This window comes from Cottoperca gobio, chromosome 21 (assembly GCF_900634415.1).
Source record: "Cottoperca gobio chromosome 21, fCotGob3.1, whole genome shotgun sequence".
In the NCBI taxonomy this organism is placed as follows: domain Eukaryota; kingdom Metazoa; phylum Chordata; class Actinopteri; order Perciformes; family Bovichtidae; genus Cottoperca; species Cottoperca gobio.
In genome coordinates, this window is record NC_041375.1 from 12,730,179 (window position 1) to 12,753,696 (window position 23,518).

A 23,518-nucleotide genomic window follows, 5' to 3' on the forward strand; every position below is an offset into this window, starting at 1 on the left:
TAATTCTATGCACTGAAAACATTATCACACAAGCACAGATGCCAATTAAAAGGAGGTCATAGATGTCCACTTGTGTGAGTGCGAGGGGAGACGTTTAGCGAGGGCGGACAGGATAAGTGATTGAATTCTACTTTGCTAATGAGATTTAAAAAGGTGCTGAGTGGCTTTCTGCTGGAGAAGGGCCATATGGCCTTGGGCTCTTTGGGAGCTCAAGCTAAGCTGACGTGAAGCCTTATTCCTCATATCTCCAGAATGAATTATGGCGCACTATAATCATGTATACAATAACAACAGCATTAACAAAACGTTTGATGGTCTTCCCATGGTCCTGTAATAGCTATGAAGGTCAGAGAAAAGGGGTGCCATTCTTCCATGCTGTGTTACTTTTTGTTAATGGCACAAGCTGGCAGACTGTGCTTATACTGCACATACTGTCACAGCAGGTACGTAAACACAAGCTGCAGCCTCAGTGTGAGCTCTACATTACAGCAATAATTAAGCATGAGTGGGAGTGAATTCACTGAGGAGTCAGTAGGTAAAGTTAATTTGGAGAAACTAAAAGGATAAAGCATCATTCATTTGGGGATTTAACTAATGAGTGCACATTTATTTGGTCAAAGAAGCCTCTAACTGACCAGACTGAGTCAGAGAGGCCGTTAAGTTACCTTGAGATTCACCGGTGAGCACTCTGGTGATATCTTTAAGCACCGAAGAGAATGGAAAGCCATCGGGAAGCATATGGGCAGCATCCATGAGAAGATCTATAGATGACCTGGGGAAGATTAAACACATGATTCAAATTAGTTGTTTTTATATGCTGCGGCAAACTTATATCTGAAGCGACTGAGTTTACATAGCTAAAAAGGGCAAAAAGTATTTTTTTTTTATTTCTTATTTCTGAAGCCATTTTTGTGAAGGTGCAAGTAGCACTTACATTTGAAACGTGCCCGGTAAAGTGAAGAAGGAGAGCATGCCAAGGGCAGCATCAATGGTCTCGTCCCGAGAGGCATTCAAACCCCACGGCATTTCGCTTGCAGCTCCCTTCACCACAACGCTCAGATCAGGATTGGCAAAGAACACGTGGACTGTCTCCATGATTTCATATGTGGTAGCAGGGACAGAGATGGCTTTGAACATGGTAGGGTAGTCGATGTAGAACAGGTCTATGAAGTCATCCATTGGTTCTCTTGCAGGCATCAACGGGGCCTCACGTCTGAATCGGGCTCTCCTCGTATAGTTACCGCCATTCATTTCGTGCTGAAACATACTCGGACGGCGGTCCATGTGGGTCAGAACACCACTGCTGCTTACCAACTGCCTTATCATTGCAATTATGTTTCCAGCTAGGTCTTCAAACAGCTCCATGTTAGCTGGCATGTCCATACTCATCTGGGTCAGGACAGACAAGAGAGGCCTGAGAATGTCATAGATTTTGGGCAGAGCCTGAGTCAGCAGATCCAGTCCTGACGCTCGAGTGGAGGCCAACCATGCAACCATCGCGGACACCTTCTGCACAATCATGCTTGAGTCATTGGATGACAGAAATTGCTCCAAGGCTTGGTAAACCATAGGCTCAGTCCCAAATATCTCCATGTCAATGATCAGTTTCACAGCTTGCCTTATCATGTCTGTAAGAGATGCTTCATTAAGTCCAGAGAAATTTGCCCCACATCATTGGGTTGTCCCATGTGATGTTTGCACTGGATAGGAAGATCATTGCTGCTTCTCTGAAGAGGTCCTGGGATGAGCTGCTGTCTTGAATGAGATGGTAGTTGTCCAGGATGTGGCTCAGTGCTTCCTCTATGGCTTCCGTGTAAGGCTGGATGAATGGGGCCATGCTTACCAGCTCATCTGAGAGCATTTTGAAAGAAGACAAACTGAAGAGGGGAGAATTTCAATTAAAGTCATGTAAAAAATGCCAATATGAATTAGTTTCAATGATCACAGGACTAGTTCTCAGTTGTGTTATTCATGCAAACCATGTTTTTAATTAATTTCTTGAATACAGTGATTCCATAGAATTCTCATGTCACTGCTTTGACCAGAAATAATATTTCTTCATCATCTTGCTTTATGCTTATTCACATAGTTTCCATATTTCATCCGTGATAATAGACTGTGGATTCTTTCCACTGTGATCAATGATCTATAACTCATGTAGCCAGACCTGATGGATTACCTGTGATATGCAAAATGTGATCCTTATCACCATGCCTGGCTCATTATTGCAGCTGGCATATAAAAGGAAATCAATTTTAAGAGGATGTCTCGGCTAGCTGAATCATGGTTAATCCGCTATCTCTGCAGGCCTGCCTGGTTTCAGGCAGAATTGCATGAAATGAATGAAGCTGAATTTAAATGCGATAACTCCAATTTCTTGTGTAATTAGGTATGAATCAAATCGGCCTGGTGCATTTAATGTTGTAACAACAAATGGAGAGGTGAGTTCCTGTATGTATAAAAGAGTCTGTGTCTATGGGTCTGTGTAGAGATGCAACCAACTCTTGAGGGAATTTAATGGAAATGTACAGAACATTTCTTCAGTCAAAGAAAATACTGTTAAATATGATCATACTGTAATGTTCAGGGGGTTTTGTTTGGTGGCTGCACTATATTTTGATATGATTGCATCATATCCTGTGGCTCCAGTGTTGTCCGTGCTATCCGATCTACTAAAGTCTTTGTTGGTGAACAAATTGGGAATAAAAATATTCTATGATGGATTTCTCTACATGTGTTTTTTTTTTAAAGAAGTTGTTGATCTTTAATTCCAAGCTGCTGATGCAACACATTTAGTTATTTTTTAAGTGAAGGTTTTGAGAGTCTACAAAAGTAAGTTTGACGTGTTGTCTTAACAATAATCACTGAATAATTTCATGGATCTGGAACGTCTGATTCACTACAAATGTTGTTAGGTTTTTTATGATGTATTTTCCTCTTAAGCATTGTAAATCAGGCACATCTTGTTAGCAATGACATCATCTTATGTGGCTGTAAATAGTCACCTGTTTTGCAACTGCATGTCTTGGAGCTGCTTGTACCAGTAAAGCTCTGCCTCAGGATTTAGAGGCTGGCCTGCGAGCTCAGAGAGCTGGCTCAAGATAGCCATGATGAGCTGCTCTGTCACAAGTGAGCTGTTAATGTTGACATGGTAGAGAGACTGTACGGTCTTGACAATCCTGGCAGCTCTAGCTCTCACAGTCATTGGTCCCACACCCATGTGCTGTACAGAAAACATACAACACAGATGTAATGTGGCAGCTTTCTCTGTGTGTCAACACTGCCACCAAGTGGTGAAACCGTTAATTGTATTTGAATAATCGTTGGCACATATTTTAATATTTCAGTGCGGTCTAAGAAGCATATTCTGAATGTAATAGCCTTCTATCAAATTAGTTTGTTTGTATTTCATGTTTTGGTTGCAGAAATAAGCATCTACCGTACTCACACTCATGTTCATGTGGGCATAGACAGTCTGGGCTGCAGCATAGGCCTCAAAAACAGGCTGCACGCTGATGTTGCACCACATAGACATGGTGGCGTGGCTTAACCCCGCCGCCTTTCTTACCGGCTCCCATGCTTCGAGAACGTCACTGCATTCCAACGTGCCATTAGCCTTGAGGAAAAAAATGAAAACGTCTTATTGCGTTTCATATGTATTGTTCAGAAATAACTAGTTCAGTTTGTAAGACAGGGATGTAGATAGAACAAAGTGTCTGGGACACAAAAGGTAAAGGCACAAGGGAAATATCTCTATCTCTCTGTTCATGCAGTTTACAGAGAAGAAAAGGAAAGGGCAGAAATATCACACAGGTATTGTCGCTTCTCCCAGACTGACATAGCAAGTACACACCCAAATATACTGTATATGCAAACTCAATGTATCTGAACAAACACTGGGTCAGCTATAGAGTTTCTTCCATGTCAGAAATCTCAGATTGATTGTAACAAGTACCCACTAAGGCAGACACAAGACACACAATAGCACTTTAATAGTGCTCTGCTAAACTAAACTATATTTGTTCATAGTATAGATTGAAGCCCATCTGATACTGGCTTTTTTTTTGCTGATAATGATATGGATAGATGAGAAAAATATGTACGAGGCCACATACCAAATAAACAAGACAGTTAGCCTACAGTAAATGTAGGCTGATGGTATAATTTGAACGGTAGACTGTAGTAAATGAAAAGGAATAATTGTATTTAGTTTTATAATAATAATGGAAATTTAACAAAAGAGATAAATGTTAGTTCATGAGCTTCAGAAAGTCTGGTGGGTGTATTTTGTTACTTTTGACAGAGACAGGCTAGCTGTTTTCCCCTGTTTCCAGTCTTTATGCTAAGCTAACTAGCTGCTCGAGGTCAAGTGGCTTCATATTTACTGTACAGGCATGAAAACAAAAAATATATCTTTTTTGTTTTGTTTGTGTGTCTGTGATGATGCTGCATTCAAATACCCTCATAACTGGTGTAAAGACCTCTGTGTTGTTTGTGTATGCCAACATAAACACTGATAGTGACATACAGTATCTGTGACGAGTCAATATCAGCAGATAGTTTGCCAATGTATGGCTCAGGCTCTAGTTTGGGGACGCATACTGTATGTACCAGAGTTGTTTTTCCTTGTCTTTTTTTTTTCTTTTGTAAATCAGAAGGCCTTCTATCAGTGTCACATAGAGCAGCACTTCTTACCACTAAATAAGGTATATTATTAACCTGTGGAAGAGGCATGAATAATGTACGCAACAAATTGCAGTTGCATCAACATGCTGCGTGCTGACAGCCAAGTTATACCCACATGTTATCTCTGTCCTGGAATGTTGTCTGTCAAAAGTCTTTAGAAAAGGGTAAATAAACGTGCGTATGGCTAGGTGGAACAGACAGATACTCAAAAAAAACAACACATCCCCATGATGCTCTGTACATCAGTTAAGTTTGTGGCAATTGTTATTAAATTAGGTGTGACGCCAAGACGAGAGATATATTTCGTAATTTGCAATAATGCATGAAGATTTATCGTTGGTACAAAAGCTCATCTCCCGCATCACTCTGTATCCCACATGCAAACATCCACAACAAAAGTGCCAGCAAATGACTGTGAAGAAACTGAAACACAGTGATCCAGAACGTACAAAGGCTATTTCAGGAAATAGTGGTCTGACCTGCTCAGCTGCCTTCACCGTGCGTTCAATGGCAGGCGGCATTCTTTCCGAGATCTCAGACAAGTTAAAATGACTGGTGTTCACAGACTGTGCCATTTCTCTCATCAGGACCACGAAAGGCGTCTGAAGGCTTAGTATCATCACTGGGAGAAATAAAAGACAGAGTTTGACCAATAAGAATGGCTTTACAAAAGAGCCAGGTATACTGTAGATCAGAACATTGGTTATATTTATGAAATGCTACAGGAGAAACTTTTGAACAGCTGGTTCAGGTATGTTTAAGGTGTGTCATTGTCTAAAGGTGACCTCTGTGTTTAATATGTTACAATGTTGTGTTCCTTCCTTACTTCTTGCTGTGTTACAGTGATCAGTAAACTTATATCCCACTCTTGGCTACACAAATGTAAGTCTACAGCCTTGCTGTTCAGTTGTGTACTCACCGTTCTGTGCTTGCCAGTTGTTCACCATACTTCCTACGATTTTCTCCAACAGTGGGATAAAAGATGGGATTCCGTCCCATAGCTCTGTTCCTTTGAGGGTTGACAGTAGTGCCTCTAGTATCTTTTCAAGTCTGTGACAACACACATGGCATTTGGTTTACGACAATCACAGAAGCAACTCAACAGCAGTTTTTATTATAAAATGTAAAATGTATATCTCATCATTTTCAAAAACCAGCTGTTTCACCAACATTACGAAACACTTGTTTCTATTACAAGTGTTAATTAAACGTACTTGTTCCACGTGTCCTGGTCTGCCTTCCCAGTCATCACCTGCTCCAGGACTGGAGCAAGATGAGCAAAGTCCTCCAGAGATGGAGCAGTTGTATGTGAGCCTGGGCCTCCCATGATGAGTGGCCAAAGCATGCTCAAGAGTTTGCCCATCTGACAACAAAAAAGGGGGAAATTTAGAGGGAGTTTCATTTTTCAAATACTTATTTTATGTGATTCAATGCAACACCTCAACGACATAACTAATGTTTCATGTGCCCTTTGATCCATGAAATATTATGAGATCATTGTGTTCAGGACACATAACTGATAAATATAAGATCTTTTGTTTTGTTTGTCTCTGATGATAAATGATACTGAATTTCAATACCCTCATACTGGCCTGTAGACATATGTGGTTTGGAACTGGGTGTTGGCCAATAGGTTCAGTAGATGGCATTGAGATGATTACTCAGCATTTCATTTTGAATGTCATTCATTTTCCACAAAATCAATATACAGTAAACTTTATTGAAAGGAGAAGGCACATAATAAACTTCCTATGCACATGTGACAGTGTTTAAAGCCTTACCTGGCCAAAAATGATGGGCACATTTTCTACTGATGCACTCTCAAAACTTGCCCAGAGGCTCATGTTACCTGAAATCACAATAAATATTATTCACAATGTGGATCTCAATTTCAATGTCAAACATACAAACATAATGTTCCACGTTAAACTTGGAGTGAAGCGTCTTATTCTTACAACAGACCACATAAACATTGTGCTACTTTGATTCACAGCTCTTAGGCTGTCTGGCATCAACGCTTGAATAATGAAGTGCACAATGCGACCTCCACTCCATCAGAGTTCATCAAGATTCCACATCCTGTCCACCTACAGTGACACGGAGAAGCTGACTTGCCTTGGCCAGACTCAAGATAAAGTGAGTGATGTTAATGAGGACAGAGACGTAGGCCTGGGCTGGGCTGTTTGGTGGCAGGAGGCTCTGGACTGTTTTCATCTCATCCAGAATCCTGAAGAAATAGAAATGCATCAATATTTCAAATCAAGTCTCATCAAATTGCAGGACTGCCTGCAGTCCATCTTTCTGTTTGTTTTAAATTATGCATCTGGAACAGAGAGTATTAATTATTTTTATTACAATTATCCTCCAAGGGACAATTTTTCTAAAATGCAAGATAAATGCAATTAATTTCGCTTAACTAGGCCTAGTTAGTAGGACAGTACAACCAAAAGCACCTTGAATACCAAGGACTGCAATTTGACCTCGTTCACCCAGATGAAAAAATGCTGTCTAATATGTCCTGTTTAACTAAGTCTATTTCCCTGTAACAAATGCATAATTGAACATGCAATGAACAACTTGTTTGGCTGCCTCGGGGCAGCGGAAACAGCTGTTAACACAATATTGACATATCAGAAATGTGATGTTGCAAATTTGTTAGCAAACATTTGCTGGCTATAGGCCTAAATCTTTACAGATTAGCATTTAGCAAAATAACTATTCACAACAACAAGTCCCCATAGAAATATCTTGCTCTCTCGCTGCTAAATGCTAAACTATGTTCACAAGCTAGTTGTTAACTTTATCTGTCTGCTGTTTGATGCTGGAAAGCAAGTAGCATACAGTGTTTTTATTAGAACATTTTCACTAAAAACAGCTACCCGTTGATAGGAATAGTGATGGTAAACCAAAACTGTAAAGATGTGGGTCAGAAAATCACAACTAGGCTATGAGCTAAAAGACGCTAAAACACCCGATAGAGCTAGGGGGAACTGCAGTCAGGTAATAATTCTCTGTGGGTTCCTAACTACGGTAGGCCTACGTGTGATCCCTTGATCCACTTTAACATAAAAATATTTATTAGTTAAAGCTGCTTTAAGAATTACAGTTTTCATTAATTGCAGTAGGGCCTATAGCCTATTATAAGTCTCACTAATACTCGCATCACAAGAAGCTAACTCAACTCAATCGGGCTGCTTAGCATTTATATTTCTCACCAATCGTATTCTTAGTAGCTAACCCCTCATACGTTTTTATTCAGGAGAATCAGTTCTATTAGTTGATCATTTTAAGCACTATTTATATTACAAAAATATTTGTACTTCATCAGAAAGGTGGATGCAGAATGTCGCACTTTCCAGGAGAAATGGACGAACGATTATTTCTTTGTGGAAGTAAAAGGCCAGTGTGTCTAGTTTGTGCGGTCGAACTTGCAGTGATGGAAAAATAATCTCGAGCGTCATTACTGCACGAAACATGCCGAACTGCACGAGCTGAAAGGACGAGTGTGTTTGGATAAATTTAACGCTCTTCGGCGGAGTTTGGCCCAACAAGCAGCTCTCTGCAGAGCGTAACATACAAACATGGACAGATAGAGAGGTAGACCACCACACCAAGAACAGACTGTTCCACCACTGCTGTGCAATTATCACTGCCATTTACAATACTCACTTTATTTTCTATCAACCTCTTGGTACTTATATTATTTTTTATTCTATTTAATTATTGTTTACTGCCTTTTTACTTCATATGTTCTTTTGCTGTGACAAGATACATTTCCCCGTTGTGGGACTAATAAAGGATTTATGATTTATGATAAAACAGAAAGATACATGGATAAAAAGGTTGCTTTTTTTGCACAGCATAAAAGAAAGGTGAAATGAATGGGCTGTGTCTTAAATAAAATTTGCAGAGGTTATGAGTTCAATAATTAGTATGGCCCTCGAAGGATGTTGTAAAAACAAAATGGCTATTGATAGGAAAAAGGTTCCCCACCCCTGATTTAGAGGGTATCTGCTGATTTATAGTGACTTTACAGTGATGGTAGCATATTTCAAGGAGTTAGTCTAATTAATATGTGAATACAATATTGTTGGTGTCTGCTACAGCTATGTTTGTTGATGGGTACTAATTGTCAAGCCTTTTTCAACATGCATTACATAACATTATGGCAATTTTGTCAATTGGTCTATGGAAATATTTTGAAAATAACAGCTTCACTCACAACTGATTCAAGCTGTCTGGTCCACCGGCGGCGGAGATGCTCTCAAAATATGTGGTTGCTACTTTGAGGCCAGCAAGCAGATATTCAGCAAACACTTCTGGTATTGTCATCTGGATGAAACGTTCCGCCCTCTTGAGGATGTGGAGGGAGATGTTACGAGATGAGGCAAAACTTATGTTGGGTTGGGAATTAAGCTTCAGTGAGTTCCTGCACAATTTCCAGGATGTTCTGCAGATCAAGTCCAGAGAAATTTCCCCACATCATTGGGTTGTCCCATGTGATGTTTGCACTGGATAGGAAGATCATTGCTGCTTCTCTGAAGAGGTCCTGGGATGAGCTGCTGTCTTGAATGAGATGGTAGTTGTCCAGGATGTGGCTCAGTGCTTCCTCTATGGCTTCCGTGTAAGGCTGGATGAATGGGGCCATGCTTACCAGCTCATCTGAGAGCATTTTGAAAGAAGACAAACTGAAGAGGGGAGAATTTCAATTAAAGTCATGTAAAAAATGCCAATATGAATAAACATAAAATCAGATTAATTGTAGGACCTAAAGCATATCTATGGACAATGGATTCGAGACTAAATCGCGCCTACTTCTTTCATGAAATGCAAACCATGTTTTTAATTAATTTCTTGAACACAGTGATTCCAACTCACATTTCTTAGCTTTGACCAGAAATAATATTTCTTCATCATCTTGCTTTATACTTATTCACATAGTTTCCATTTTTCATCCGTGATAATAGACTGTTGAGTCTTTCTACTGTGACTAATGATCTATAACTCATGTAGCCAGACCTGATGGATTACCTGTGATATGCAAAATGTGATCCTTATCACAATTGTGGATCATTATTGCAGCTGGCATATAAAAGGAAATCAATTTTAGGAGGATGTCTCGGCTAGCTGAATCATGGTTAAACTGCGATATGTGCAGGCCTGCCTGATTTCAGGAAGAATCGCATGAAATGAATGAAGCTGAATTTAAATGCGATAACTCCAATTTCTTGTGTAATTAGGTATGAATCAAATCGGCCTGGTGCATTTAATGTTGTAACAACAAATGGAGAGGTGAGTTCCTGTATGTATAAAAGAGTCTGTGTCTATGGGTCTGTGTAGAGATGCAACCAACTCTTGAGGGAATTTAATGGAAATGTACAGAACATTTCTTCAGTCAAAGAAAATACTGTTAAATATGATCATACTGTAATGTTCAGGGGGTTTTGTTTGGTGGCTGCACTATATTTTGATATGATTGCATCATATCCTGTGGCTCCAGTGTTGTCCGTGCTATCCGATCTACTAAAGTCTTTGTTGGTGAACAAATTGGGAACAAAAATATTCTATGATGGATTTCTCTACATGTGTTTTTTTTTTTAAAGAAGTTGTTGATCTTTAATTCCAAGCTGCTGATGCAACACATTTAGTTATTTTTTAAGTGAAGGCTTTGAGAGTCTACAAAGTAAGTTTGACGTGTTGTCTTAACAATAATCACTGAATAATTTCATGGATCTGGAACGTCTGATTCACTACAAATGTTGTTAGGTTTTTTATGATGTATTTTCCTCTTAAGCATTGTAAATCAGGCACATCTTGTTAGCAATGACATCATCTTATGTGGCTGTAAATAGTCACCTGTTTTGCAACTGCATGTCTTGGAGCTGCTTGTACCAGTAAAGCTCTGCCTCAGGATTTAGAGGCTGGCCTGCGAGCTCAGAGAGCTGGCTCAAGATAGCCATGATGAGCTGCTCTGTCACAAGTGAGCTGTTAATGTTGACATGGTAGAGAGACTGTACGGTCTTGACAATCCTGGCAGCTCTAGCTCTCACAGTCATTGGTCCCATACCCATGTGCTGTACAGAAAACATACAACACAGATGTAATGTGGCAGCTTTCTCTGTGTGTCAACACTGCCACCAAGTGGTGAAATCGTTAATTGTAGTTTAATAATTGTTGTCACATATTTTAATATTTCAGTGCGGTCTAAGAAGCACATTCTGAATGTAATAGCCTTCTATCAAATTAGTTTGTTTGTATTTCATGTTTTGGTTGCAGAAATAAGCATCTACCGTACTCACACTCATGTTCATGTGGGCATAGACAGTCTGGGCTGCAGCATAGGCCTCAAAAACAGGCTGCACGCTGATGTTGCACCACATAGACATGGTGGCGTGGCTTAATCCCGCTGCCTCTCTTACCGGCTCCCATGCTTCGAGAACTGTCACTGCATTCCAACGTGCCATTAGCCTTGAGGAAAAAAATGAAAACGTCTTATTGCGTTTCATATGTATTGTTCAGAAATAACTAGTTCAGTTTGTAAGACAGGGATGTAGATAGAACAAAGTGTCTGGGACACAAAAGGTAAAGGCACAAGGGAAATATCTCTATCTCTCTGTTCATGCAGTTTACAGAGAAGAAAAGGAAAGGGCAGAAATATCCCACAGGTATTGTCGCTTCTCCCAGACTGACATAGCAAGTACACACCCAAATATACTGTATATGCAAACTCAATGTATCTGAACAAACACTGGGTCAGCTATAGAGTTTCTCCCATGTCAGAAATCTCAGATTGATTGTAACAAGTACCCACTAAGGCAGACACAAGACACACAATAGCACTTTAATAGTGCTCTGCTAAACTACACTATATTTGTTCATAGTATAGATTGAAGCCCATCTGATACTGGCTTTTTTTTTGCTGATAATGATATAGATAGATGAGAAAGATATGTACTGAGGCTACATAACAAATAAACATGACAGTTAGCCTACTGTAAATGTAGGCTGATGGTATAATTTGAACGGCAGACTGTAGTAAATGAAATGGATATTAGGCTAATAATAACATTTAAAGTAGTAGTTTGACATTTTGGCAAATGGGCCTTTTTCCTTTCTTGCTGCGATCCTGTGTCCATGCAATTAGCAAGTTATTGCTAGAAGCTGATTAGCTTAGCAACATGTGATTTTTTGGGAGTAGCTAACTGGTTGTTTTTGCCCTTCAGTTTTTGTAGAAATTAAACAAAATAGATATATGTTAGTTCATGAGTTTTAGAGGTTCCGGTAGGTGGATTTTATTACCTTTGACAGGCTAGCTGTTTTCCCCTGTTTCCAGTCTTTATGCTCAGCTAAGCTAACTAGCTGCTCGAGGTCATGTGGGTTCATATTTACTGTACAAGCATGAGAGTGGTATCAATCTTCTCATCTTACTTTTGGTAAGAAACGTGTATATTCCAAGATGTTAATTAAACTATTCCTTTAAATAAAACACAAAACATTCCAAAGTTACCGGTTCACTAGGTACAAATGCACAATCGAATGCGATCCAATAACACAGCCCTATAGTAAATCCTATATGTATTAAGCTTATAGTTGTTACTGTGGAAGAGGTGATGATTCAACATAGTAATTTTGTAAGCAATGTTTAGTTGTGGTAATACATTTTATCACAATTTAATAAAGGCCTAATGCCATCTTTTCTTTTCTTTTGCATGCCAACATACAAACTGATACTGATAAATCTGGGATAGCCTACATACAGATTTCATGTGATCCAATACAAATTCTCAACTACAAGTGTTGTATTTCAAGGGGCTTACTGTTACATTGAATATTATAAGAATGAGTACAGAAAACAGAATGAAAAGATAAAACCAACATAAACACTGATAGTGACATACAGTATCTGTGACGAGTCAATATCAGCAGATAGTTTGCCAATGTATGGCTCAGGCTCTAGTTTGGGGACGCATACTGTATGTGTCAAAATCTGACAAGCACCAGAGTTGTTTTTCCTTGTCTTTTTTTTTTCTTTTGTAAATCAGAAGGCCTTCTATCAGTGTCACATAGAGCAGCACTTCTTACCACTAAATAAGGTATATTATTAACCTGTGGAAGAGGCATGAATAATGTACGCAACAAATTGCAGTTGCATCAACATGCTGCGTGCTGACAGCCAAGTTATACCCACATGGTATCTCTGTCCTGGAATGTTGTCTGTCAAAAGTCTTTAGAAAAGGGTAAATAAACGTGCGTATGGCTAGGTGGAACAGACAGATACTCAAAAAAAAAAAACACATCCCCATGATGCTCTGTACATCAGTTAAGTTTTTTGGCAATTGTTATTAAATGAGGTGTGACGCCAAGACGAGAGATATATTTCGTAATTTGCAATAATGCATGAAGATTTATCGTTGGTACAAAAGCTCATCTCCCGCATCACTCTGTATCCCACATGCAAACATCCACAACAAAAGTGCCAGCAAATGACTGTGAAGAAACTGAAACACAGTGATCCAGAACGTACAAAGGCTATTCCAGGAAATAGTGGTCTGACCTGCTCAGCTGCCTTCACCGTGCGTTCAATGGCAGGCGGCATTCTTTCCGAGATCTCAGACAAGTTAAAATGACTGGTGTTCACAGACTGTGCCATTTCTCTCAACAGGGCCACGAAAGGCGTCTGAAGGCTTAGTATCATCACTGGGAGAAATAAAAGACAGAGTTTGACCAATAAGAATGGCTTTACAAAAGAGCCAGGTATACTGTAGATCAGAACATTGGTTATATTTATGAAATGCTACAGGAGAAACCTTTGAACAGCTGGTTCAGGTATGTTTAAGGTGTGTCATTGTCTAAAGGTGACCTCTGTGTTTAATATGTTACATGTTGTGTTCCTTCCTTACTTCTTGCTGTGTTACAGTGATCAGTAAACTTATATCCCACTCTTGGCTACACAAATGTAAGTCTACAGCCTTGCTGTTCAGTAGTGTACTCACCGTTCTGTGCTTGCCAGTTGTTCACCATACTTCCTACGATTTTCTCCAACAGTGGGATAAAAGATGGGATTCCGTCCCATAGCTCTGTTCCTTTGAGGGTTGACAGTAGTGTCCTCTAGTATCTTTTCAAGTCTGTGACAACACACATGGCATTTGGTTTACGACAATCACAGAAGCAACTCAACAGCAGTTTTTATTATAAAATGTAAAATGTATATCTCATCATTTTCAAAAACCAGCTGTTTCACCAACATTACGAAACACTTGTTTCTATTACAAGTGTTAATTAAACGTACTTGTTCCACGTGTCCTGGTCTGCCTTCCCAGTCATCACCTGCTCCAGGACTGGAGCAAGATGAGCAAAGTCCTCCAGAGATGGAGCAGTTGTATGTGAGCCTGGGCCTCCCATGATGAGTGACCAAAGCATGCTCAAGAGTTTGCCCATCTGACAACAAAAAAGGGGGAAATTTAGAGGGAGTTTCATTTTTCAAATACTTATTTTATGTGATTCAATGCAACACCTCAACGACATAACTAATGTTTCATGTGCCCTTTGATCCATGAAATATTATGAGATCATTGTGTTCAGGACACATAACTGATAAATATAAGATCTTTTGTTTTGTTTGTCTCTGATGATAAATGATACTGAATTTCAATACCCTCATACTGGCCTGTAGACATATGTGGTTTGGAACTGGGTGTTGGCCAATAGGTTCAGTAGATGGCATTGAGATGATTACTCAGCATTTCATTTTGAATGTCATTCATTTCCACAAAATCAATATACAGTAAACTTTATTGAAAGGAGAAGGCACATAATAAACTTCCTATGCACATGTGACAGTGTTTAAAGCCTTACCTGGCCAAAAATGATGGGCACATTTTCTACTGATGCACTCTCAAAACTTGCCCAGAGGCTCATGTTACCTGAAATCACAATAAATATTATTCACAATGTGGATCTCAATTTCAATGTCAAACATACAAACATAATGTTCCACGTTAAACATTGGAGTGAAGCGTCTTATTCTTACAACAGACCACATAAACATTGTGCTACTTTGATTCACAGCTCTTAGGCTGTCTGGCATCAACGCTTGAATAATGAAGTGCACAATGCGACCTCCACTCCATCAGAGTTCATCAAGATTCCACATCCTGTCCACCTACAGTGACACGGAGAAGCTGACTTGCCTTGGCCAGACTCCAAGATAAAGTGAGTGATGTTAATGAGGACAGAGACGTAGGCCTGGGCTGGGCTGTTTGGTGGCAGGAGGCTCTGGACTGTTTTCATCTCATCCAGAATCCTGAAGAAATAGAAATGCATCAATATTTCAAATCAAGTCGCATCAAAGGTCATCATGTCTCATCAAATTGCAGGACTGCCTGCAGTCCATCTTTCTGTTTGTTTTAAATTATGCATCTGGAACAGAGAGTATTAATTATTTTTATTACAATTATCCTCCAAGGGACAATTTTTCTAAAATGCAAGATAAATGCAATTAATTTCGCTTAACTAGGCCTAGTTAGTAGGACAGTACAACCAAAAGCACCTTGAATACCAAGGACTGCAATTTGACCTCGTTCACCCTAGATGAAAAAATGCTGTCTAATATGTCCTGTTTAACTAAGTCTATTTCCCTGTAACAAATGCATAATTGAACATGCAATGAACAACTTGTTTGGCTGCCTCGGGGCAGCGGAAACAGCTGTTAACACAATATTGACATATCAGAAATGTGATGTTGCAAATTTGTTAGCAAACATTTGCTGGCTATAGGCCTAAATCTTTACAGATTAGCATTTAGCAAAATAACTATTCACAACAACAAGTCCCCATAGAAATATATTGCTCTCTTCGCTGCTAAATGCTAAACTATGTTCACAAGCTAGTTGTTAACTTTATCTGTCTGCTGTTTGATGCTGGAAAGCAAGTAGCATACAGTGTTTTTATTAGAACATTTTCACTAAAAACAGCTACCCGTTGATAGGAATAGTGATGGTAAACCAAAACTGTAAAGATGTGGGTCAGAAAATCACAACTAGGCTATGAGCTAAAAGACACTAAAACACCTGATAGAGCTAGGGGGAACTGCAGTCAGGTAATAATTCTCTGTGGGTTCCTAACTACGGTAGGCCTACGTGTGATCCCTTGATCCACTTTAACATAAAAATATTTATTAGTTAAAGCTGCTTTAAGAATTACAGTTTTCATTAATTGCAGTAGGGCCTATAGCCTATTATAAGTCTCACTAATACTCGCATCACAAGAAGCTAACTCAATCGGGCTGCTTAGCATTTATTTTTCTCACCAATCGTATTCTTAGTAGCTAACCCCTCATACGTTTTTATTCAGGAGAATCAGTTCTATTAGTTTATAATTTTAAGCACTATTTATATTACAAAAATATTTGTACTTCATCATTTAGAGCAGGGGTGGTGAACCTCCGGCCTCTGGGCCGTATACAGCCCGCGAGACCATTTGATCCGGCCTTCGATGCAATATTTTAAACGGGCGACTGACTGTTTTTCCTGGCCAAGGTCAGGGTCCTTGAACACAACACAAACGGAACGTGTCAACACGTGGTTACATCATGTCAAAAAACTTCATCAGTGAACGCAGCGTGGCGAGTGTGAATCAGAGAAAGGTGGATGCAGAATGTCGCACTTTCCAGGAGAAATGGGCGAACGATTATTTCTTTGTGGAAGTAAAAGGCCAGTGTGTCTAGTTTGTGCGGTCGAACTTGCAGTGATGGAAAAATAATCTCGAGCGTCATTACTGCACGAAACATGCCGAACTGCACGAGCTGAAAGGACGAGTGTGTTTGGATAAATTTAACGCTCTTCGGCGGAGTTTGGCCCAACAAGCAGCTCTCTGCAGAGCGTAACATACAAACATGAAAGATAGAGAGGTAGACCACCACACCAAGAACAGACTGTTCCACCACTGCTGTGCAATTATCACTGCCATTTACAATACTCACTTTATTTTCTATCAACCTCTTGGTACTTATATTATTTTTTATTCTATTTAATTATTGTGTACTGCCTTTTTACTTCATATGTTCTTTTGCTGTGACAAGATACATTTCCCCGTTGTGGGACTAATAAAGGATTTCTGATTTATGATAAAACAGAAAGATACATGGATAAAAAAGGTTGCTTTTTTTGCACAGCATAAAAGAAAGGTGAAATGAATGGGCTGTGTCTTAAATAAAATTTGCAGAGGTTATGAGTTCAATAATTAGTATGGCCCTCGAAGGATGTTGTAAAAACAAAATGGCTATTGATAGGAAAAAGGTTCCCCACCCCTGATTTAGAGGGTATCTGCTGATGTATAGTGACTTTACAGTGATGGTATCATATTTCAAGGAGTTAGTCTAATTAATATGTGAATACAATATTGTTGGTGTCTGCTACAGCTATGTTTGTTGATGGGTACTAATTGTCAAGCCTTTTTCAACTGCATTACATAACATTATGGCAATTTTGTCAATTGGTCTATGGAAATATTTTGAAAATAACAGCTTCACTCACAACTGATTCAAGCTGTCTGGTCCACCGGCGGCGGAGATGCTCTCAAAATATGTGGTTGCTACTTTGAGGCCAGCAAGCAGATATTCAGCAAACACTTCTGGTATTGTCATCTGGATGAAACGTTCCGCCCTCTTGAGGATGTGGAGGGAGATGTTACGAGATGAGGCAAAACTTATGTTGGGTTGGGAATTAAGCTTCAGTGAGTTCTGCACAATTTCCAGGATGTTCTGCAGATCAAGTCCAGAGAAATTTCCCCACATCATTGGGTTGTCCCATGTGATGTTTGCACTGGATAGGAAGATCATTGCTGCTTCTCTGAAGAGGTCCTGGGATGAGCTGCTGTCTTGAATGAGATGGTAGTTGTCCAGGATGTGGCTCAGTGCTTCCTCTATGGCTTCCGTGTAAGGCTGGATGAATGGGGCCATGCTTACCAGCTCATCTGAGAGCATTTTGAAAGAAGACAAACTGAAGAGGGGAGAATTTCAATTAAAGTCATGTAAAAAATGCCAATATGAATAAACATAAAATCAGATTAATTGTAGGACCTAAAGCATATCTATGGACAATGGATTCGAGACTAAATCGCGCCTACTTCTTTCATGAAATGCAAACCATGTTTTTAATTCATTTCTTGAACACAGTGATTCCAACTCACATTTCTTAGCTTTGACCAGAAATAATATTTCTTCATCATCTTGCTTTATACTTATTCACATAGTTTCCATTTTTCATCCGTGATAATAGACTGTTGAGTCTTTCTACTGTGACTAATGATCTATAACTCATGTAGCCAGACCTGATGGATTACCTGTGATATGCAAAATGTGATCCTTATCACAATTGTGGATCATTATTGCAGCTGGCATATAAAAGGAAATCAATTTTAGGAGGATGTCTCGGCTAGCTGAATCATGGTTAAACTGCGATATGTGCAGGCCTGCCTGATTTCAGGAAGAATCGCATGAAATGAATGAAGCTGAATTTAAATGCGATAACTCCAATTTCTTGTGTAATTAGGTATGAATCAAATCGGCCTGGTGCATTTAATGTTGTAACAACAAATGGAGAGGTGAGTTCCTGTATGTATAAAAGAGTCTGTGTCTATGGGTCTGTGTAGAGATGCAACCAACTCTTGAGGGAATTTAATGGAAATGTACAGAACATTTCTTCAGTCAAAGAAAATACTGTTAAATATGATCATACTGTAATGTTCAGGGGGTTTTGTTTGGTGGCTGCACTATATTTTGATATGATTGCATCATATCCTGTGGCTTCAGTGTTGTCCGTGCTATCCGATCTACTAAAGTCTTTGTTGGTGAACAAATTGGGAACAAAAATATTCTATGATGGATTTCTCTACATGTGTTTTTTTTTTAAAGAAGTTGTTGATCTTTAATTCCAAGCTGCTGATGCAACACATTTAGTTATTTTTTAAGTGAAGGCTTTGAGAGTCTACAAAGTAAGTTTGACGTGTTGTCTTAACAATAATCACTGAATAATTTCATGGATCTGGAACGTCTGATTCACTACAAATGTTGTTAGGTTTTTTATGATGTATTTTCCTCTTAAGCATTGTAAATCAGGCACATCTTGTTAGCAATGACATCATCTTATGTGGCTGTAAATAGTCACCTGTTTTGCAACTGCATGTCTTGGAGCTGCTTGTACCAGTAAAGCTCTGCCTCAGGATTTAGAGGCTGGCCTGCGAGCTCAGAGAGCTGGCTCAAGATAGCCATGATGAGCTGCTCTGTCACAAGTGAGCTGTTAATGTTGACATGGTAGAGAGACTGTACCGCCTTGACAATCCTGGCAGCTCTAGCTCTCACAGTCATTGGTCCTACACCCATGTGCTGTACAGAAAACATACAACACAGATGTAATGTGGCAGCTTTCTCTGTGTGTCAACATTGCCACCAAGTGGTGAAATCGTTAATTGTAGTTTAATAATTGTTGTCACATATTTTAATATTTCAGTGCGGTCTAAGAAGCACATTCTGAATGTAATAGCCTTCTATCAAATTAGTTTGTTTGTATTTCATGTTTTGGTTGCAGAAATAAGCATCTACTGTACTCACACTCATGTTCATGTGGGCATAGACAGTCTGGGCTGCAGCATAGGCCTCAAAAACAGGCTGCACGCTGATGTTGCACCACATAGACATGGTGGCGTGGCTTAACCCCGCCGCCTCTCTTACCGGCTCCCATGCTTCGAGAACGTCACTGCATTCCAACGTGCCATTAGCCTTGAGGAAAAAAATGAAAACGTCTTATTGCGTTTCATATGTATTGTTCAGAAATAACTAGTTCAGTTTGTAAGACAGGGATGTAGATAGAACAAAGTGTCTGGGACACAAAAGGTAAAGGCATAAGGGAAATATCTCTATCTTTCTGTTCATGCAGTTTACAGAGAAGAAAAGGAAAGGGCAGAAATATCCCACAGGTATTGTCGCTTCTCCCAGACTGACATAGCAAGTACACACCCAAATATACTGTATATGCAAACACAATGTATCTGAACAAACACTGGGTCAGCTATAGAGTTTCTCCCATGTCAGAAATCTCTGGTTGATTGTAACAAGTACCCACTAAGGCAGACACAAGACACACAATAGCACTTTAATAGTGCTCTGCTAAACTACACTATATTTGTTCATAGTATAGATTGAAGCCCATCTGATACTGGCTTTTTTTTTGCTGATAATGATATAGATAGATGAGAAAGATATGTACTGAGGCTACATAACAAATAAACATGACAGTTAGCCTACTGTAAATGTAGGCTGATGGTATAATTTGAACGGCAGACTGTAGTAAATGAAATGGATATTAGGCTAATAATAACATTTAAAGTAGTAGTTTGACATTTTGGCAAATGGGCCTTTTTCCTTTCTTGCTGCGATCTGTGTCCATGCAATTAGCAAGTTATTGCTAGAAGCTGATTAGCTTAGCAACATGTGATCTTTTGGGAGTAGCTAACTGGTTGTTTTTGCCCTTCAGTATTTGTAGAAATTAAACAAAATAGATATATGTTAGTTCATGAGTTTTAGAGGTTCCGGTAGGTGGATTTTATTACCTTTGACAGGCTAGCTGTTTTCCCCTGTTTCCAGTCTTTATGCTCAGCTAAGCTAACTAGCTGCTCGAGGTCATGTGGGTTCATATTTACTGTACAAGCATGAGAGTGGTATCAATCTTCTCATCTTACTTTTGGTAAGAAACGTGTATATTCCAAGATGTTAATTAAACTATTCCTTTAAATAAAACACAAAACATTCCAAAGTTACCGGTTCACTAGGTACAAATGCACAATCGAATGCGATCCAATAACACAGCCCTATAGTAAATCCTATATGTATTAAGCTTATAGTTGTTACTGTGGAAGAGGTGATGATTCAACATAGTAATTTTGTAAGCAATGTTTAGTTGTGGTAATACATTTTATCACAATTTAATAAAGGCCTAATGCCATCTTTTCTTTTCTTTTGCATGCCAACATACAAACTGATACTGATAAATCTGGGATAGCCTACATACAGATTTCATGTGATCCAATACAAATTCTCAACTACAAGTGTTGTATTTCAAGGGGCTTACGTTACATTGAATATTATAAGAATGAGTACAGAAAACAGAATGAAAAGATAAAACCAACATAAACACTGATAGTGACATACAGTATCTGTGACGTGTCAATATCAGCAGATAGTTTGCCAATGTATGGCTCAGGCTCTAGTTTGGGGACGCATACTGTATGTACCAGAGTTGTTTTTCCTTGTCTTTTTTTTTTCTTTTGTAAATCAGAAGGCCTTCTATCAGTGTCACATAGAGCAGCACTTCTTACCACTAAATAAGGTATATTATTAACCTGTGGAAGAGGCATGAATAATGTACGCAACAAATTGCAGTTGCATCAACATGCTGCGTGCTGACAGCCAAGTTATACCCACATGTTATCTCTGTCCTGGAATGTTGTCTGTCAAAAGTCTTTAGAAAAGGGTAAATAAACGTGCGTATGGCTAGGTGGAACAGACAGATACTCAAAAAAAACAACACATCCCCATGATGCTCTGTACATCAGTTAAGTTTGTGGCAATTGTTATTAAATGAGGTGTGACGCCAAGACGAGAGATATATTTCGTAATTTGCAATAATGCATGAAGATTTATCGTTGGTACAAAAGCTCATCTCCCGCATCACTCTGTATCCCACATGCAAACATCCACAACAAAAGTGCCAGCAAATGACTGTGAAGAAACTGAAACACAGCGATCCAGAACGTACAAAGGCTATTCCAGGAAATAGTGGTCTGACCTGCTCAGCTGCCTTCACCGTGCGTTCAATGGCAGGCGGCATTCTTTCCGAGATCTCAGACAAGTTAAAATGACTGGTGTTCACAGACTGTGCCATTTCTCTCATCAGGACCATGAAAGGCGTCTGAAGGCTTAGTATCATCACTGGGAGAAATAAAAGACAGAGTTTGACCAATAAGAATGGCTTTACAAAAGAGCCAGGTATACTGTAGATCAGAACATTGGTTATATTTATGAAATGCTACAGGAGAAACTTTTGAACAGCTGGTTCAGGTATGTTTAAGGTGTGTCATTGTCTAAAGGTGACCTCTGTGTTTAATATGTTACAAGTTGTTGTGAACACAACATGTAACACAGTGATCAGTAAACTTATATCCCACTCTTGGCTACACAAATGTAAGTCTACAGCCTTGCTGTTCAGTTGTGTACTCACCGTTCTGTGCTTGCCCGTTGTTCACCATACTTCCTACGATTTTCTCCAACAGTGGGATAAAAGATGGGATTCCGTCCCATAGCTCTGTTCCTTTGAGGGTTGACAGTAGTGTCTCTAGTATCTTTTCAAGTCTGTGACAACACACATGGCATTTGGTTTAGGACAATCACAGAAGCAACTCAACAGCAGTTTTTATTATAAAATGTAAAATGTATATCTCATCATTTTCAAAAACCAGCTGTTTCACCAACATTACGAAACACTTGTTTCTATTACAAGTGTTAATTAAACGTACTTGTTCCACGTGTCCTGGTCTGCCTTCCCAGTCATCACCTGCTCCAGGACTGGAGCAAGATGAGCAAAGTCCTCCAGAGATGGAGCAGTTGTATGTGAGCCTGGGCCTCCCATGATGAGTGGCCAAAGCATGCTCAAGAGTTTGCCCATCTGACAACAAAAAAGGGGGAAATTTAGAGGGAGTTTCATTTTTCAAATACTTATTTTATGTGATTCAATGCAACACCTCAACGACATAACTAATGTTTCATGTGCCCTTTGATCCATGAAATATTATGAGATCATTGTGTTCAGGACACATAACTGATAAATATAAGATCTTTTGTTTTGTTTGTCTCTGATGATAAATGATACTGAATTTCAATACCCTCATACTGGCCTGTAGACATATGTGGTTTGGAACTGGGTGTTGGCCAATAGGTTCAGTAGATGGCATTGAGATGATTACTCAGCATTTCATTTTGAATGTCATTGTTTTCCACAAAATCAATATACAGTAAACTTTATTGAAAGGAGAAGGCACATAATAAACTTCCTATGCACATGTGACAATGTTTAAAGCCTTACCTGGCCAAAAATGATGGGCACATTTTCTACTGATGCACTCTCAAAACTTGCCCAGAGGCTCATGTTACCTGAAATCACAATAAATATTATTCACAATGTGGATCTCAATTTCAATGTCAAACATACAAACATAATGTTCCACGTTAAACATGGAGTGAAGCGTCTTATTCTTACAACAGACCACATAAACATTGTGCTACTTTGATTCACAGCTCTTAGGCTGTCTGGCATCAACGCTTGAATAATGAAGTGCACAATGCGACCTCCACTCCATCAGAGTTCATCAAGATTCCACATCCTGTCCACCTACAGTGACACGGAGAAGCTGACTTGCCTTGGCCAGACTCCAAGATAAAGTGAGTGATGTTAATGAGGACAGAGACGTAGGCCTGGGCTGGGCTGTTTGGTGGCAGGAGGCTCTGGACTGTTTTCATCTCATCCAGAATCCTGAAGAAATAGAAATGCATCAATATTTTAAATCTGAACGCGTCTCATCAAAAGGTCATCATGTCTCATCAAATTCTATCAAAGGATTGCAGGACTGCATGAAGTCTATCTTTCCGTTTTAAATTATGCATCTGGAATAGAGGGTATTAATTATTTTTATTACGATTATCCTCCGAGGGACTATTTTTCTGACATGCAAGATTAATGCAATTTCCCTTAACTAGTCCTAGTTAGTAGGACAGTACAACCAA

General features: G+C 39.3%; 1 protein-coding gene across 1 annotated transcript in view; it reads right to left on the bottom strand.

Moving 5' to 3' along the window:
* abca12 (ATP-binding cassette, sub-family A (ABC1), member 12) overlaps window positions 1-23,518 on the bottom strand; it is a 78,390-nt gene that overhangs the window by 38,980 nt on the left and 15,892 nt on the right. Inside the window, 25 exon segments of the mRNA XM_029459371.1 lie at window positions 666-772; window positions 935-1,681; window positions 1,683-1,877; window positions 3,006-3,223; window positions 3,449-3,616; window positions 5,166-5,308; window positions 5,606-5,736; window positions 5,901-6,049; window positions 6,468-6,535; window positions 6,798-6,913; window positions 8,909-9,039; window positions 9,122-9,374; window positions 10,543-10,760; window positions 10,986-11,154; window positions 13,680-13,811; window positions 13,976-14,124; window positions 14,542-14,609; window positions 14,877-14,989; window positions 18,852-19,069; window positions 19,295-19,462; window positions 21,528-21,670; window positions 21,960-22,090; window positions 22,255-22,403; window positions 22,821-22,888; window positions 23,155-23,267. Coding sequence (XP_029315231.1) covers window positions 666-772; window positions 935-1,681; window positions 1,683-1,877; window positions 3,006-3,223; window positions 3,449-3,616; window positions 5,166-5,308; window positions 5,606-5,736; window positions 5,901-6,049; window positions 6,468-6,535; window positions 6,798-6,913; window positions 8,909-9,039; window positions 9,122-9,374; window positions 10,543-10,760; window positions 10,986-11,154; window positions 13,680-13,811; window positions 13,976-14,124; window positions 14,542-14,609; window positions 14,877-14,989; window positions 18,852-19,069; window positions 19,295-19,462; window positions 21,528-21,670; window positions 21,960-22,090; window positions 22,255-22,403; window positions 22,821-22,888; window positions 23,155-23,267 — 4,265 coding nt within the window.